This window comes from Sander lucioperca, chromosome 5, assembly GCF_008315115.2.
Source record: "Sander lucioperca isolate FBNREF2018 chromosome 5, SLUC_FBN_1.2, whole genome shotgun sequence".
NCBI classification, from domain to species: Eukaryota; Metazoa; Chordata; class Actinopteri; order Perciformes; family Percidae; genus Sander; species Sander lucioperca.
This window is the reverse complement of record NC_050177.1, coordinates 5,068,999-5,086,498: the sequence shown is the minus strand read 5'-3', so window position 1 is coordinate 5,086,498 and position 17,500 is coordinate 5,068,999. Positions and strand designations below refer to the sequence as shown.

At 41.3% G+C, this 17,500-nt stretch overlaps 1 protein-coding gene and 1 pseudogene across 1 annotated transcript; both read left to right on the top strand.

Moving 5' to 3' along the window:
• The window catches only part of LOC118495060, a 1,111,612-nt pseudogene that overhangs the window by 125,393 nt on the left and 968,719 nt on the right, over nt 1-17,500 (top strand).
• On the top strand, nt 11,274-17,048 carry LOC116058986. The gene is made up of 7 exons (XM_031311991.2): nt 11,274-11,615; nt 12,418-12,569; nt 13,290-13,739; nt 13,848-14,225; nt 15,103-15,172; nt 15,338-15,506; nt 16,700-17,048. Exons 1-7 carry the CDS (start codon nt 11,408-11,410, stop codon nt 16,821-16,823), a joined length of 1,551 nt encoding a protein of 516 aa, XP_031167851.2. The 5' UTR covers nt 11,274-11,407; the 3' UTR covers nt 16,824-17,048.

The window sequence follows — 17,500 nt, the reverse complement described above, 5'->3', positions numbered from 1 at the left end:
TTTACAAGTATTTTTACAAGTTCTCGTCTCCCTCCTTCATTTTACAGTCCAATGGTGGCTAGAACAGCTCCGGGTCAAACGTCAATCTACGTTACTTTTTCTCAGATTAATTAATCGAAATTAACGCGTTATTTTGACAGCCCTAAAAATAACGTGACCGGGTTGTGTCATCGCAGTTTGCCAACAAAGGGTGCTACAGCTTCCCGCGCCAATGAGTGTGGCTGTTTGGAACGACTTTAAACACATCATAGGAGCCAGTTTTTGATGCTTTCGTGATGTTTTTTGACTGTTTTTTTTACAGGTTTTTTAGGCATTTTATGCGTTTTTACGTCCTTGCTTTCAACTGGAGATTGGGTAACGTTTGCTGTACGAGTGTGTGTTTGAATGTGAAGCAGGATGTGGGGAAACTTTCAGGTACATCTGCAAACCTTCCAGAGAAAATTATGATTGTAAACATGTGAGATTAAAGATCAGAGATAACAGCTGAGGGGAAGTGATCTGACATCCCACCCACCATCTCTCAGTGTGGCTGTTTGGAACGACTTTAAAACACATCATAGGAGCCAGCTCCCTTAATCTAAACGTAACGGAAATGTATCCAACCCAGAGTGCAATGTACTCTGCCAGAGGATTGATGTAAAGAAAATGTCCCGTTAAAATTCCTTCCTCTGGAGAACAAACAGTGGGAGGAAAGCTGGAACACACTTTCTATAACCTCAGCATATGAAAGCACATCTGGCTGCTAAGTGGATGTACAGCAACTTCACATAAACAAGGTTTCCACACACTCACACGCCCAAACCGTTCCCTCCTTTAATAACAATGCTAACTGTATTTACCTTCATTAGCAGCTGGGATGACGTTCTCAGCCGAACCCTGAAAGCACAGATGAGTGTTAGACATCTTATAAGCTGCTGGAGAGCACTAGGTAACTAGGATCGGTTGATCTGATAGGCAGATTAATGCTCGATGGGGTTTTAAGCCCCCAACGCCGACTTTAAGGTACCTAACCCTAACAGTGTGGCTTTATTCGATGATGTAGGGGTGTAAGATAAAAATCGAGTACTCATGTGTATCGCGATATTTTATTTTGCAATACTGTATTGATTTTCATAAAGGCAAAATCTATGTAATTTTTTAAATGTAATTTAAAGTGCTCATATTCTGCTCATTTTCAGGTTCATAATTGTATTTTGAGGTTGTACCAGAATAGGTTTACATGGTTTAATTTTCAAAGAAACACCATATTTTAGTTGTACTGCACATTGCTGCAGCTCCTCTTTTCACCCTGTGTTCAGGTCTCTGTTTTAGCTACAGAGTGAGACCTCTCACTGCTGTAACATCTTTGTTGGGAGTTGCACATGCTCAGTAGCTAGGTAAGATCACATGCTCAGTAGCTAGGTAAGACTACATGCTCAGTAGCTAGGTAAGATCACATGCTCAGTAGCTAGGTAATGACTACATGCTCAGTAGCTAGGTAAGATCACATGCTCAGTAGCTAGGTAAGATCACATGCTCAGTAGCTAGTGTTACGTCCTTAAGCTAGGGGTATCAGGACATAAACATAAAACCAGATGTAATTGGTATTTGAAAGGAAATTTATTTTGAATAGGGCAAATGACAACAAACAGTGCTCAAACAAAAGGACAAGTGGGCCGATGGGTGCTGCGGAAAACAAAAACAGAATATAACAAAAGGAGATCTTCAAAAAGGAAGACTATTTCTAAATCTAAATGAAAACGAAAGATTAAACAAAACACCTCTCTAACTTAAATACTTGGTTAACACAAAACAATACTCACAGCACCCCTGATCCTAGTGTGACTAATACAACACAAATTGACTACGTGCAGGAAGGATATCAGTTTTTAGATCTTACTCCTAGGCCCACGTCCTCACACTCTCAAACAGTTTCTCTACAAAGTCTGGTCTGGCACCTGCCCTCAGCTGCAAACAATTAGGCTCTTTAAGCTGGAGGCAGAGTTGATTGATTCCTCTCGATTGGCCAGTCAGGTGGTGGCCTGCCACACCAATCAGCAGCTCCCTTCTCCAGGCACTAGGCGGGGCTTTCCTGGTCCCTCCAATCAACATCACGGGATGGCACAGCCTGCTTTGCATCTCATATCATTCTCCAATATACCACACACATGAGGGTGTTGCCGGCAGCCGTAACACTAGGTAAGGACCACATGCTCAGTAGCTAGGTAAGGACTACATGCTCAGTAGCTAGGTAAGATCACATGCTCAGTAGCTAGGTAAGGACTACATGAGCTAGCTAGCTGTTTCTCCAACTTCAGTAGTACAAGGCAGGATTAGCCGGGAGACTTCTTCTAAATGAGGGCGCACTTCCAACTTTGTGTGGAATACCTGCAGCACAGGGACATGGAAGTAGTTCTATACAATTTATTTTGTAGATTAGGGTGAATTTGTGTGTGTGTTGTAGCAGTGTTCTGCCATTGAGAACGAGCTAGCATGCTAACGGTTAGCCCCCTAGGCCCCTCGTCTCGGCTAGTGACGTAGAAAGCCGTGCAGATTTTGACCAGCTCACCCAGAGACTGAAGGCAGGACACATTCAGAAACCGTATCTCACTCTAAACAGCATGGATGCAATTTTTTTTTTTCAAAGTTTGTATGCATGTGGAAGCACCAGAGACACAAAATAACTCCCCAAATCCCAGAAAAAGTGATTTTCTTCATAATATGGGCACTCTAAACCCCCTACTGCTAGATGGCTATGCGGAGACGCACCACTAGTGTCCTTGCCTAGCAGTGCCTAGCAGTTTTAATGTTTTTTAGACTCTTTTCTGATGCTTTTCTGACGCTTTTTAGACACTTTTTTGGACATTTTTTTGACGCCTTTATGATGTTTTTCGGACGATTTTTGGATTATTTTTTTTGACAATTTTTTGACATTTTTTTGACATGTTTTTGACATTTTTTTTGATGATTTTTTGATAATTTTTGAAAAATCTTTGACAATTTTTTGACAATTTTTTGACAATTTTTTGACAATTTTTGACGATTTTTTGACAATTTTTTGATGATATTTTGACAATTTTTTGACAATTTCTTGACAATTTTTTGATGATTTTTTGACAAATCTTTGATAATTTTTTGACGATTTTTTGACGATTTTTTGACAATTAACGCTTTTCTGGACACATTTTTTTATGCTTTTATGATGTTTTTTGGATGATTTTTGGACGATTTTTGAAGCTAACAACGTAGCTATGGCTGAACTTTGGCCTACTTTAGCATATAAACATTAGCTCACTAAGAACCTTTGAACCACTATCCCAAACTGGCAGTTTGATTCTAAATATTATTTTTTCTAAAATTATAATTTAAAAAAAATCCCAATATATCGCCTTACGCACAGTATCGAAATATATTGCAATATATTGAATCGTGACCCACGTATCGATTCTTGCCAATACACAGCCCTACTATGATGTATTTTAAATTATTTATGGTTATTTATTGTGTGGCACTTCTACTTTTTAAGCACTTTTAAACCTCAGCACTTATTACACATTTTTAATGGTATGTGTACTTTTTAACCTCAAGGGCAAGTAATTAAGGGCGTTTTCACACATGAAAGTCCGAACCAAGGTCCGGACCAAGGTTCATGTTTTTGTTCCATTGTAACATTTGATCCGGTAAGTTTTGGTTTCACACTGCAGTTATGCAAGCGCACAAAAGATCTAAACGTGACAAAACTACGTCCTGCCGTCATCACATACGTGAGCTGCGTCTCCAGATACTTATAATTGATTGGTTTGTAGACAGGCTTCCCCGTCCTCTCGTCTCCTCTCTCTGGGTCGGAGTTTTTTCAGCTGACTGCTGCTCTGCTCTACTGCTGCGGCTCTTTTTGTTTTGTTGTGATGTTGAGAAGCAAGACACTGGAACTTTCTGGAGAATTTATTCAGAGACAAACGGAAACCTACACTGTACATTTACTACCACTTAACAAATAAACTGCTGATGTATTCTCTGCTCTGATAGCCGACAGCTGTCTGCTCTGAGCTCATTCACCGTCACTCTCACTCTCTCATGTAGCCTCCACACTAAGCACCGAGCTATTCCTTAAAGGAGCTATTCCCCGGTCCTGTAACACAAGGAGAGCCTGCCAGAGCTTCTTGTATTTGGTCCGAAAGTCCGAACCATCCAAAAAATGCTTTCACACTGTAAACGAACCGGACCATGGTTCAGTTTGGTCCGGACCGAGACCACCTCTTTTGGTCGGACCAAAATTTGGTCTTTTGATCCGGACCGTGGTCCGGGGGAGGTTTCACACCTCTAATTTTGGTTCGGATCAAACTGAAAAGTCCGAAAATCCGGACCAAATGAGGTATGTGTGAAAACGCCCTCAGATAGGATTTTAGACTTTTTAAATGTTTTTAGTCCTTTTTATGTGGAAATAGATTGGGATAGACATTTTATTTTTTTGTAGTACGACACTGGGGCATTTATTTTCATAACTATATATATATATACATTTTTTTATTTATTTTGTAATGTCTCCATGTAGCCCAGTCTCACGGCAGTTCGTGAAATGGTCACGTTGTTGAATCTATTGATTGGTGTACTGAACACGTTAATGTCGTTATTTTCGTGTGGTGAGCACGAATTTTAAAGTAATGTATTTCAATGGGAAGCATATTTCGTGATCACAGAACGATTACGGTAGCGAGTAGTATTGATAAGGCGGAAATCCATGCGGGGAGGTTGGTCGGGGGGGGGTGGATGGATGGGTCAAATAATACAGGACTTTCACCGTTTCGCAGTTTGTGAAATGGTCACGTTTGAAAATCGTGACCTGTACACGAATCAATAAATCAAAATAACGTGACCATTTCACGAACTGTGAAGGCGTGAGACCAGGTTGCTCCAGGAGAGAGGCCAGGGCAGATGTGGAGGTGACCTTTTATTTAAAGTTGTATTCTCGCCTTATGTCTGTCCTGTCCAGTGGTTCTTTTAATTTAATATTTAGCCTTCTTATGAACAGCTTTTATATAACCAAACTCGTTTTTTAAGGAGGTTTTTAAGTGTTTTAATCACACCAGTGGTCCCCTTGTGCCCGTGCCCCTCGCAGCGCCCATCCCGGGCATTGTGTTTTAACCCTAACCATTGCCTAATCCTAGTGCCTTCCAGGCAGCGCTGCCTGGAAGACAACATTGGGGGCTTAAAACACTAAAACACCCAGATTAACGCAAACTCAGTCCCAGATATCTGCAGCTGGAACCTCCAACGTCCCGCCCCAAATACACCGTAACAGTTTGGCAACCAGCCTGTTCTCGTGAAGCATTCGTAAACAGTATGCAGCTACGTAAAGTAAAGCCTGTAATTGGTATGTATTCCATGTGAATATTACTGTCAGCAGCACGTTGACGGCTGCTGTGTAAGAGCGTGAAGGAGGTCGGGGGGTGTTTGGCTCCTAACTCAGGGCTTTAAAGAGGGGAGCAGATGTCCCCTTTTTTGTATTTATTTATTATAAAGGACAACACACATTAATCAACATTTCTGTAAATGTGCCAGTGTTAGCCAGCCGGCTAATTGTCAACTATAGTCCTTTGGTCAGATGATTTTAGACCAGAGCAGCAAGAAGCAGCAAGATTTTAGTGCAGGTTAAACTACACAGACAGAAAATCAACGAGACATTAGTACAGATTAAACTACACAAGCAAGAGTCAACAAGACACCATACAGACAGCTAAAACAACAGAAAAGCTTTCTCAGCTTGCCATGCAGAGCCACAGGAAGCATCAAAACCCCAGCACAGCTACACATCAAACAGTATCCACCTTCAGCATAGGGAGCCATGCAAACATCAGAACACATAGTAACATAGACCTAACCCATCTCCTAACACCGCTCAACCATGCAAAGCTGTAACAGCAGTAATGAAAAGATGATACTAGGCTACATCAGTCGTTAGGTATGCGTTAATATTACACTGATTGTTAAGATGGTAAAATATTTAAAATACAATTTAATTTTTCATACATCCCCAAGAAAAAATACTGGGCGAGTTAAACTTGATACAGGGCAAGATATCAACACATCAAACATGTTAGCAGCAGTTTATCAGTAATAACAACAATAATATAAAAAATTACTGGTTTAAAAATGTTCACAACTCTGACTATGCAAGAGCCAGGCCTTGAGACTTTGTGTGAAATGATGGTAGGTGGTGCAGTTTCTTATTTCATTTGGTAAAGTGTTCCACCTATTAGAGGCTCTAACAGAAAAACACGATTGACTGAAGGAGCTGGACCTGTAAGGGGTTACACAGTCCCCTCTCAGAACAGACCGAGTAGTTCTATTGTTAGAATATTTTTGTTTTATAAAATTATTGAGCGGTGGAGGAGCTTTGCCATTTAAGATTTTAAACATTAGGCAGATGTCATTGTATTTACTTAGATTTTCCCAGCTAAGGATGCCATGTTTGTTAAGAATTTTACAATAATGATAAGTATTGTGTTTTCTGTCTAGCACTTTGAGGGCCTGTTTATACAGAGAAAGAACAGGCTTAAGGGTTGTATCTTTTGCTTGCATCCAGCTTGTCATACAATATAGTAGATGAGGGATAATCATTGAATCTCTATCTATCTATATCTAAAATTGGCTATATTGTTAGTAGCTCAGTCCGTAGGGAGTTGGGTTGAGAACCGGAGGGTCGCAGGTTCAAGTCCCAGTACGGACCAAAGTACAGAGTGTGGATTGGTAGCTGGAGAGATGCCAGCTCACCTCCTGGGCACTGCCAGGTGCTCTTGAGCAAGGCACCGTACCCCCCCAACCGCTCAGGGCGCTGGTCCAGCACTGGCAGCCCCCTCACTCTGACATCTCTCCATTAGTGCATGAATAGGTCCTGAGCATGTGTGTGTGTGTGTGTGTGTATTTCAGGCCTGTGTGTAGTGATTTCTAACAAACAGAGTGTAAATTGTAATCTCCCCACTGGGGATCAATAAACAGTCTAAATTATTAAAATTAGTTATTCGGATTACTTTTTTCACGTGTTTTTTGAAAGACAAGTTGGAGTCAAGGATGATACCAAGATATTTGACATGAGAGACAACTTTAATATTCTCACCAGACACATAGATTTTGTGGTCACAATCTGCTTTAGAGTGTGTCTTAGAAAAAAACATACAAACAGTTTTCTTAGCATTTAGACACAGGTGAGAATCTTGAAGCTATGTAGTTACATTTTCCATTGCTAAATTAAGTTTACGAATTACTTCTTTTTTAGTTTTTGCATGGACGTATATTATAGTATCATCTGCATACATCTGGACTTCACACCCTGTACAAATTGATGGTAAGTCATTTACATATAAGCTAAATAACAGAGGTCCTAAAATACAACCTTGGGGCACACCCATCTCATTGATCATAAAGGGTGATGTTTCATTACCCACTCTTACACACTGAAACCTATCTGCAAGATACACTGTTAGCAATTGATGTAATTTCTACAGTAAATCTTACAACAATGTATTGTATTTGTGTTTTTACTGTAAGTGGCAATGCATCATGGGAAATTTATGGACAGTCCTGTATTATTATTGTAACTTCACTGTACAAGCGGAGTTTACACTGGTTTTACAGCCACCGCGTTGCATCATGGGATCGCTGCGGTCTGAAGTTTGAATTTTTAAGCGGTTAATTCTAAACGAACATTCTGGGACGAAGCAAACATTCAACAAGAAGAAAAAAGAAGAAGCAAACATTCTGGGAGGAAGGTAACTTAACGTTATGTAACTTACTGTTAGCCTAACATATGTATGTTTATATCATAGATATAACGTTATTAGTTCTGCTTATCTGAGTGGGTGGTGATGGTTTTGTCTGCTTTGATTAACTAACATAAAGTCAGCTCTCCCCTTGTGGTTTAGCTAGCTAGCTAAATTGGAAATAGGTGCTTTTACGATAAGGTAGATAACGTGAGCTAACGCGCCTCTTCCTCCATCACTACATTGAAATCAGGTTTGTACCGGTAGTTGCTAACGTTAGCTAGCTTGTTCATCACAAGTTGAGGCTATTTTTATCTGCCTGAAGTAACGTCAACGTGGTTCTTTCACTGGTTGGATTGATTGGCTAGCTAGCTCGACTGTCATTCTGTTTGAAATATAGCTAGCTAATGTGTCAAATCTTAAACTGAACTGCGCACGTGCATCTTAGAAAAATTGGTTCCAAGTGCTTGTCGTAAAAAGGTCTCTTCTCAGTTTTCTTCGCTTGCTCAAAGTCCGGTGTTCTGTGGAAAGATTTTCATTGCGCTCTTGACTTCTGAGAAGAACGTCACGTCTGCCTCCTGTCAGAGCTAGTTGGTTAGTTGTTAGTTTAAAAACTGTAGCTAGCTTGTATGTTTGCTATCATCTTATAATTTTGAAAGCCTATATCAAGAATAGATTTTATAACCTTATCCTATTTATTTCTATCTTGTTTTTTTGTCCGTTTTGGCGAACATTTTCAGACACCCACCACGTGTTGTGAGGGTGAGTTCAACCAGCAGCCAACTAGCTAGCTCTCCTGTCAGTGTTAGTTGGTTAGCTAGTTAGCTGTTAGTTTAAAAGGTAGCTTGTATGTTTGCTATCTTCTTATAACTTTTAAATCAAGAATAGATTTTATAACATTATCTTATATATTTCTATCTTGTTTTTTGTCCGTTTTGCTGAACGTTTTCAGACACCCACCACGTGTTGTGAGGGTGAGCTCAACCAGCAGCCAACTAGCTAGCTGCTAGCGAGTTTCACACAGCAACAGTCATGTTTCTGTGCAAGTTTAGCACGTGTGGAAAGGAATTTAATAGAGTTTGTGAGTTTACTCAGCACATTAAGCTGCATAGTAATAGTGCTAATTACAGATATCAGTGTGGTGTGCCTGAATGCTCCAGACAGTATGTTAAAATTCCTGTTCTTAAAGCTCACATGTACAGAGACCACAAAGCAGATGTGCCTTTGAGGAATAGTCAGCGACCATGTACTCCTATACAATGTGACTTTTGTGCAGTAAGGTGTGAAACATCATCTTTACTAGTTTGTCACTTGAGGTCACATTTGCGTGAAGGATTACACATTGAATGCCCATTTAGAGGATGTGATAGAAGGTTCTCTGTTTTGTCGAGTTTTGCATCCCATCGTTCTAAGAAGCACCGCAATGACAGTGTTGAACACGTAGAAAACCCCTCTAATGTCGGAAGACCTGTTGTCAGTGAATCAGTGAGTCAGTGTGAACCATCTAACGTTAATTATTCTGATGATGAGCAAGAAGTGCCTGTTGCAGTTGATGAATCCCTCTTTCTTCAGAATATCACACTTTTCTATCTAAAACTTCAGGCTAAACTACTATTGCCGGCTACTACAATACAAACTATTATTGAGGGATATCAAGATGTCCACGATGTCAGTCTGACAAATCTGCTTAATACCTTGAGTGAGAAACTAACTGTCCTTGGAATCCCAGAGGCCACAATTAGTAACATTATGGATGAAATGAGAAAAGACGATCTCCTCACAGCCTGTAACAGTGGGCCTTTGAGCACAGACCAGAAAAGAAAGACAGCTTTTAAAAAACATTTTAATTATGTTGAGCCGGTGCCTCAGTTATTAGGTATCAATGAGAAAGGTAAGGAATCGTTTGCCCAGTATGTGCCTATTAAAGAAACATTGGCTGCACTTTTTAAAAGCAAGTCCATGCAGGAACAGTATGCAGCAACACGTTCCCAACCATCATCAGAGGGTATTTTCCAGGATGTAAATGATGGGAAGGGAGCTCAGTGCAACCCGTTATTTAAAGCGGAGCCATCTTCTCTTGGTCTTATACTTTATCAGGATGCATTTGAAGTGGTTAATCCACTTGGTTCTTCTAAAAAGAAACACAAGATTCTAGCAGTTTATCTCACTCTAACAGATATTTTGCCTCATAACAGATCATCCATAGATCAAATGCAGCTTGTTCTCTTGTGTAAGGAGCAGGACTTCAAATATTTTGGGATGGACAAGGTATTTGAGCCCCTCATTAAAGACCTGAAAGCTCTTGAGGAGACTGGCATCGAGATAAATAATGGCCAAATTGTCAGAGGTCGACTGTGTGCTATTTCGGGTGACAATTTAGGGTCTCACAGTATTGGCGGATTTGTTGAGAACTTTAGTGTGAGCCATTACTTCTGCAGGTATTGTGATATAAAAAGATCAAGTTTTGAGAGTTCTCCATTATTATGTGGCAACAAGCGCACAGAACAGTCTTTTCTGAATCATCTACAAGAATTAGAAAACAGTGGTACAAATTCTGAATGTGGTATCAAATCAGACTCTCCTTTTAACCAACTGTCTTTCTTTCATGTTTGCCAGCCTGGATTACCCCCATGTCTTGGCCATGACCTGTTTGAAGGCATTGTTTCCTGTGACCTTAGTTTGTTGATTGGTCATCTAGTTGAGGAGAAACATTTCAGCTATACACAACTCAACAGGTGCAAAGATCAGTTCAACTATCAGGGAAATGATGCCCAGGACAAACCAGCCGATGTTTCACCAGGTAGCAGAAGACTTAGTGGACATGCAGTTCAGAACTGGTGCTTCCTGCGTTTGCTCCCTCTCCTGATAGGAGATAGGATTAGGAATCCATGCGAGAATGCTGCCTGGCAACTTGTGCTGCAACTCAGAGAAATTGTAGAGCTCATTTGTGCACCAGCAATCTCTACAGATCAGGTTGCTTATCTTAAAATACTTATCGAGGAGTATATCTACTTTCGAAGGCAGCTCTTTCCAAATGAGCCCCTAAAGCCTAAACACCACTATTTACTTCATTATCCAGAGCTCATTACCCACTTTGGTCCCCTAATTCGCCTTTGGACTCTCAGGTTTGAGAGTAAGCACACATTCTTCAAAAGATGTGCTAGAAAGTTACATAATTTCAAGAACATCTGCAAGACAGTCGCAGAGAGACACCAGCTCTTCCAGGCATACTTGAGTGCAGGTGAAATGTTTCAGCCGAGTGTGTTACTGGATAAAGAGATGACATTCTATGTAAATGACTACAGCGACAAAATCCGAGCGGCTGTTGTTGGTTTGCATTTTGAATCTAAAGATACAGTAGCATCTCACACAGTGACGGTGAAGGGCACATCATACAAAAAGGGCATGTTTATTTTGCTGGGGAAAACTGAAGAAGAGTTGGAGGTTGGCAAGATAGAGCTGGTCATTGTGCACCATGGCTCGGTGTCCTTTGTCTCAGAAAAATATTGTTTTGTTAAGTTGAGGGACATTGGGGTCTATAGTGTTTTGGGGACACCCCAAGAGCAGTTTGTTTGCATGAGGCATGATGATCTACTGGATTATTATCCTTTGCCAGCCTACACAATGTGTGACATTACAATGATCTGTCTCCATCACTCCTTTGCAGAGACATGGCTGCAGCACAGGAGGAGCTCAGGAGGGCTGTCTTGGCAGTCCTTCCGGACCTCCCCGCAGACACACTAACTACCTTGATGGCAGGTCTGGAGGAACTTGGTGTGGAGAACAAGGAGGACATGAGCCTTCTAAGTGAAGAGAATCTTCTGCCCTTTCTCCGTGTGGTCCAGTCTAGAAAGCTCCTCCGTGCCTTTTCATCTCAAGGTAACCGTAGGTTGGGTGGTACGGGTTCTACGGGCGGTTCTGGGATGGGGGTGGTCGTCTGCATGGTGTGTCTATCAGGACACAAGGCACTTTTATCCTTCGTCCTCTTTAATGATTTAACTGTTTTTAATTCTATGTATATTAGGCTACACATCAGAATGTTCACAGTTGAACTCGTAAACCTAGGGTGTGTTCGTAAATTCACTCCGAGCATGCTCTGCTACACTCTTGACGGTTCGGAAACTGCGCACAGAGATAATTTATGAACGCACCCCTAATCTCTTAACTATGCGATCTGGAGACTACTTTTATGGTGCCACTCCCATCATGCTCCACCATCATAGCCTCTCCGCCATAGCCACCCCCATCATAGCCGGTAAAAATGAATTGATTATGTAGCCTTACTAGCCTATTTCATGAACTATGCCCTGAGTCTGCTTTGTGTTATATAGCTTAATGTGTTCTTTGAATTTAGGATTGTGTAAGTATTCCAATATGATTGTGGTGATGGTGTGATTTTTTTATACGATATGATTGTGGCGTGATGTATTAACTGATGTGTTTGGCAGATTGTGAAATCCACTTTCGTTTTGTGCCCTGAAAGTTGCAACATCGATGGCCAAATGGAATTCCCACCTGGTCACCAATCACCTTTTTTTTGTTTTTTGAAGCGTCACATGATGTGACCTTGGCTGTCAGTTGGCTTTCTACAGTTGTTTAGTTTTATAGAAAATATGATGGGTGTTTAAATATACCATAGTATGTCTGGATCATAGGGGTCTAATGGTAAATATTTTTTCAGGTCCCTTCTCAGCCCTGTCTCCTGGCTCTCCACAACTCTCCTCAACCCTGTCCCCCGTGGGAAGTCCACAACTCTCCTCCCCTGAGACACCCCGAATGTCCAACCCAATAGCTCTGCCCTCTCCACGCACACCATGGCCTGTACATTTTAAGGTGGGCCGAGGGGGTCAGTCCTTGGCGATTCCTAAAATATATTTCTATTTTACTCGTTAGGGATGCACCGATGGCAAGATGTTTTGCTCAGATTTTGTTATAAGATTGGACACGTTAAAAATAAAAACAATAATAAATGGAATAGAATGGGCTGGGTAGGCTACGTTTTGTACATTATTGGTATGATGTAAACATCAGCCACTGTCTTCGGTGAATTCCACTTTGTTGGACCGATTCGCCTTATTCACGCCGCGGCCATGTTAACTTCAGCCTCGTTTTCATTTTCAAAGTGATGCAGTGAGAAGCCTGTCTATGATCTGGAATCCCTTGGTGCGTTCGTGTAGGATGCTGGGGCCGTAAGGAACATATGAACAACTCTCCTAGGTATGCTTTTGTGCACATTAATGCTTCACGTAGGCCCATTTCCCCCATATCACGAAATATTAAATATTACATTTATTCCAGATGGACTGCAACTCAACCTGCTTACACAGCGAGGTATAAAGTTGGTGACGTATGCCTAGCCTACATGGGAAGCGCGCGCGAGAGAGAGTGGAACTCTCTACAACTGGCTACAGACAGGCCTCTTAGATGTCTTAGATTTCTTATCACTGCTTCCTTTGAGTCTGATGCTGAAATTGACTATAAATGCACCCTTAAAAGCTTATATCCTTGTATCCTTCTCTCTTTTTTCACCATTTTCTGTTTGCATCCTTGAAGGTTAACTGGGAGAAGATGACGTCAGAGATCCAGTCAGCCATCGCAAATTCTACTAGACCAAATCCTGCTGCCAGAAGAGCGATGGTCAGAGAGCTTGTTGATCAAATGAGGGTGCACAATGCGAATCCAAATAGAGGGATCTGTTTGAAAGTTGTAAACGATATAATACAGAAGTACCCCACATGTTTTGGGGATGTGGATGATGATGAAAATACAGCTGGAGCATCGCTCGTCCAGCAAGTAAAAACCAGAATCGAGCACGTCAACCGAAACAACACATTGGCACGGTTAAGGAAGAATAAGCACAGCAATCCCCAGGCGAGGACAAATGGAAGAGGTCCTGTTGATCAATATGGATGTGTCCGATGGGCACCTCAAGAACTCCCCTCAGGGGAGACTGAAGAAACCCTACAAGAGATGAAGACTCAGATGCAGCAGCTATATGCCCAGGTAGGAATTGTGGAAATTAATATCTAGGCATCCTGAGGAACAAACTTATATTTTATTTTTGAGTATTGATGCATCTCAATTTTTGACCCCTCCCCACCCCACCCATAGGCAGGAATGTCAGGCGTGGAGAGAGGAGCGCTTCAGAGATGGCTTCAGAGAACCTACATTCTCCAGCGTTGTGATCTCAATGCTGACCCTCCACACAGCATCTCAAAAATGAAGGACGACTGGCCCTTTCTCTTCTCCTTGAAGGGCCTGTTCTCGCATTTCACTGAGCTGACCGGAATTCCTATCCAGGAGAAGCTGCCAGCTGCCATAGACAACAGGAGTCAGAACATCATGGAGTACTTCCAACAGCAGAAGACACCAGGAGTGGGGAAGGTTCTGGAAGCCTACAATGAAGAGAGTGGCAACAAAGCTATCTGCACCATCATGTGCCTGCTTGCTCACTTCAAGGAGGGGGATGGTATCTTCCTTACGGCTGATGTGAGTATAACTTGCAGTGCATATACATAAATTAACCATTCCCTTCCTCCCATCTCTGTTCTGCTATTTTGTAATTGTTAATTACCAGAAATCAGTCACCAGCCACATCCTTTGCTATGGACACTTTGCACAAGTTATTCTCCATATAATACTCCATAGACTCTGATTAGCCTGAGTTTCAGACCGAAGCGCTAGCTTCGGTCTGAAACTACCCGTCTCATTCAAAGTGCATACGAAGGGGGAGGGCTTTAGATACCTTTTCAAAAGAAGACTTTTCCCATTGCCAGTTTGGAGAACAGCCAAAACTTCACCCCTTCTAAATAAGTTATCCATGCAGAATACTGTTCTGGTTTCAGAGCAGTTATTCCAGTGAAGCGTCTGTTTATTACTAAATCTGCCTCAATCGATGGATATTCTCTGATCTCCGAGGCAGTCAGCGCACAGGCAGACATTGCTTGAAAAAGGGCCCTCGGCTGATTGGTTCATCACGTTTAGTCCCATCCACCCCCACCACTCATTGGGCTAACATTCTTCCGGTCTGGCTGTATTCGTTGCTCTGAATGGGGAATCCAGACCCGAGATGGAGCCTACTCAGTGAAGTGGGCGGAGTCGGTGGTCTGATCCAGGCTAGACTCTGATGGGTTAGCCATTGCTTCCTGCCATGTAGTTCATAAAATAATTTTAATTCACTGTTTTATTGCCATCCATATTTAAAAAAAAATATTTGCCATGTACAGATGTTTCTACATTTGGCACCATAAATTTAAGCTGATTTCCCCCTTGGTGTTGAGTAGAACATGACAGCTTTTGGGGCAAGTTTTCTTTGTCGTTGTTTACTCAACTTACCCATGGTTAACTTATGGTTTTTATTCTCCAGCCCTCTGCTACGGCTGCTGATATCGAGAGAGCTGTCACCCTGCCAAGCACACCTCGATTAGTTGTACCAGGTATAATCTTCCCTTATGTTGCAGAAGTTAATCCTTTAATGGAGGGTGGTCAAAGGAGATAATAATCAAGTGGAGGTGTGCAAGTCTTTCTCCACTTGAACATTAATGAATTCATGTTAGGTGTGTTGTGCAGCTTTTAGTTATCATATTGTTAATGGGTTTCAGGAGAAATACTGCGCGGCGCAGACACGTGGATTATGTCCATGGAAGGAGCATGTGTGATGGGGCCTCACAGCAACCTCCTGCATGGATTGGCAGCAGTCTTCGCTGCCTACTATGTCTTCAACTTGCAATATCCGGCAGAAGCTGCAAGCACACTTGAATTCATCCAGAGGTGTGTTTAAACATGGCACTGTTATAAAAACGATCATAGCAATGACTTGATATATGAAGGGATCTTAATCAATGTTTATGACTTTTCTGTAATTGACATTTTTGTTAGAGTTAAGGATGTCAGTAAGTCGGCCCGGCCCACTAAATACAAAAACATATTACTACGCATTTTGAGATTTTCAGATTTTACACATTACTTTACAGGTATAAGAAAAAAACTCAAATTATGCTATCCAATTTAGTGAGAAAGGGATGAGCGAGGAGAGGCATGGGATGGGGAGAGAGGGATGACGATCGCACACACACACTCACTCAATCTCTCACAGGCACTCAGGGGTTAAAGTATTCCGGTACCGTGCCGGATCTCCATGCCGAGACACGGTTGTGAAGAAATTTTCATCAGGATAGAAATCAGGAAGGTTTATCATTTTGAGTTCCCCAAAACCAATGGCAGCTCTCACTTAAAAAGAAAACGTGTTTAGCCAATCAGAAGCAGAGTAGGGTGGGACTTGTGTTCGCTAGCTATAACAACGTGCAGCTATCCAACAAGATTAAAGTTTTGTCTGTCTCGCAGATGCGTGATGCATGGAGAAACCCCCCGAAGGCCCGTGTAGCTCGGGTGTTAGAATCACAGATTAGAGATCTTTCTGTTTGTAAACAATGCTCATGAATTTAGACCTGAAAGTAGACCCACCCCTCCGCATCTAATGGTCTGCTCGTTTGGGAAATGGCTGAGATAATTATAAAAGTAAATTGAATGAAAATAATCATTTAAAAATATACAGGCCTATATAAAATAGGAAATCAGATTTTACCGATGCAAAGCTTTTAAAGGGAGATGCATCACGGTTTCAGCCCAATTTCTATCCGATGCACACCACACCAACCGGTGCACTCGCATCGCAGACCCTTGCATCGACGCACCAATGCAAATCAGTGAATTGTGCCAAGCCACAGACACACTCATACTCATATAGCCTACACCGACTCTCAGTCACTCTCTCACACACACACACACACACACACACACACACACACACACACACACACACACACACACACACACACACACACACACACACACACATTCATTCATTCATAAAGATCCCTTAATGTTTCATGTCATGGTTATGACAATGTCATATCAGTCTTAAATGTTACCTGATAAGTGTGTTTTTTTCTCCCTGTTTTCAGAGCCTTTTGCGGCATAAATCCCCAGACGGGCAGCAAGGCAGAGAAAAAACGAGGGCTGAACGCACCAGTTTGCACACTTTTGAGAAAACTGCTGGATTTTGAATTGGTGGGTAGGGGACATTAGTGAGCAGGGGACATGTCTATAAGCAAACTTGATCACAATATTGGATTAATGTGTTAGATTACTCATGTTTAGATTTCTGAAATATGTTTGACAACTCATGTTCAACCAGTTTGGTACAGTAATAGCAGATGGAAAGCTTCTATTTTTGTATTGCAATGTTATAACATTTTTTACACAAAACCAGGCTTGTTTCAGCCATGTGTTACTAAAATAATCTTACAGGGACAGTGAATTTTACATGTTAAAGATTGTTGCTCAAAATAATGAGGAATGATTGTTTGTGCATTGTGCACTCTGTTTTCTCCAATTTTAAGAGAAAATAAAATATAAAAAAACAACAAAAATACCACGTGTTTTGTTTTTCTTTGCAGAAGTCTGAAAGAGGACATTTATCCAAGTTACAACATTTAATTGTAATATTTACAATATTCTGTCCTGTGAAATTACAGGAAATCCCTAAAATTACAGGAAATTCCTGGCTACTGAGTTGCCGTAAATATAACATTTTGCTGTAATATTTACAGTATTCTATCCTGTGAAATTACAGGAAATTCCTGGCAAGTTCCAGTAAATTTACATGATTGTATTGTATTTAATTACAGTAGGGATGTTGTATTAGTACAGTACCTTGTTGTAGTTATTTTACAGTAACAGTCCTGTGTACTGTTTACAGTAAA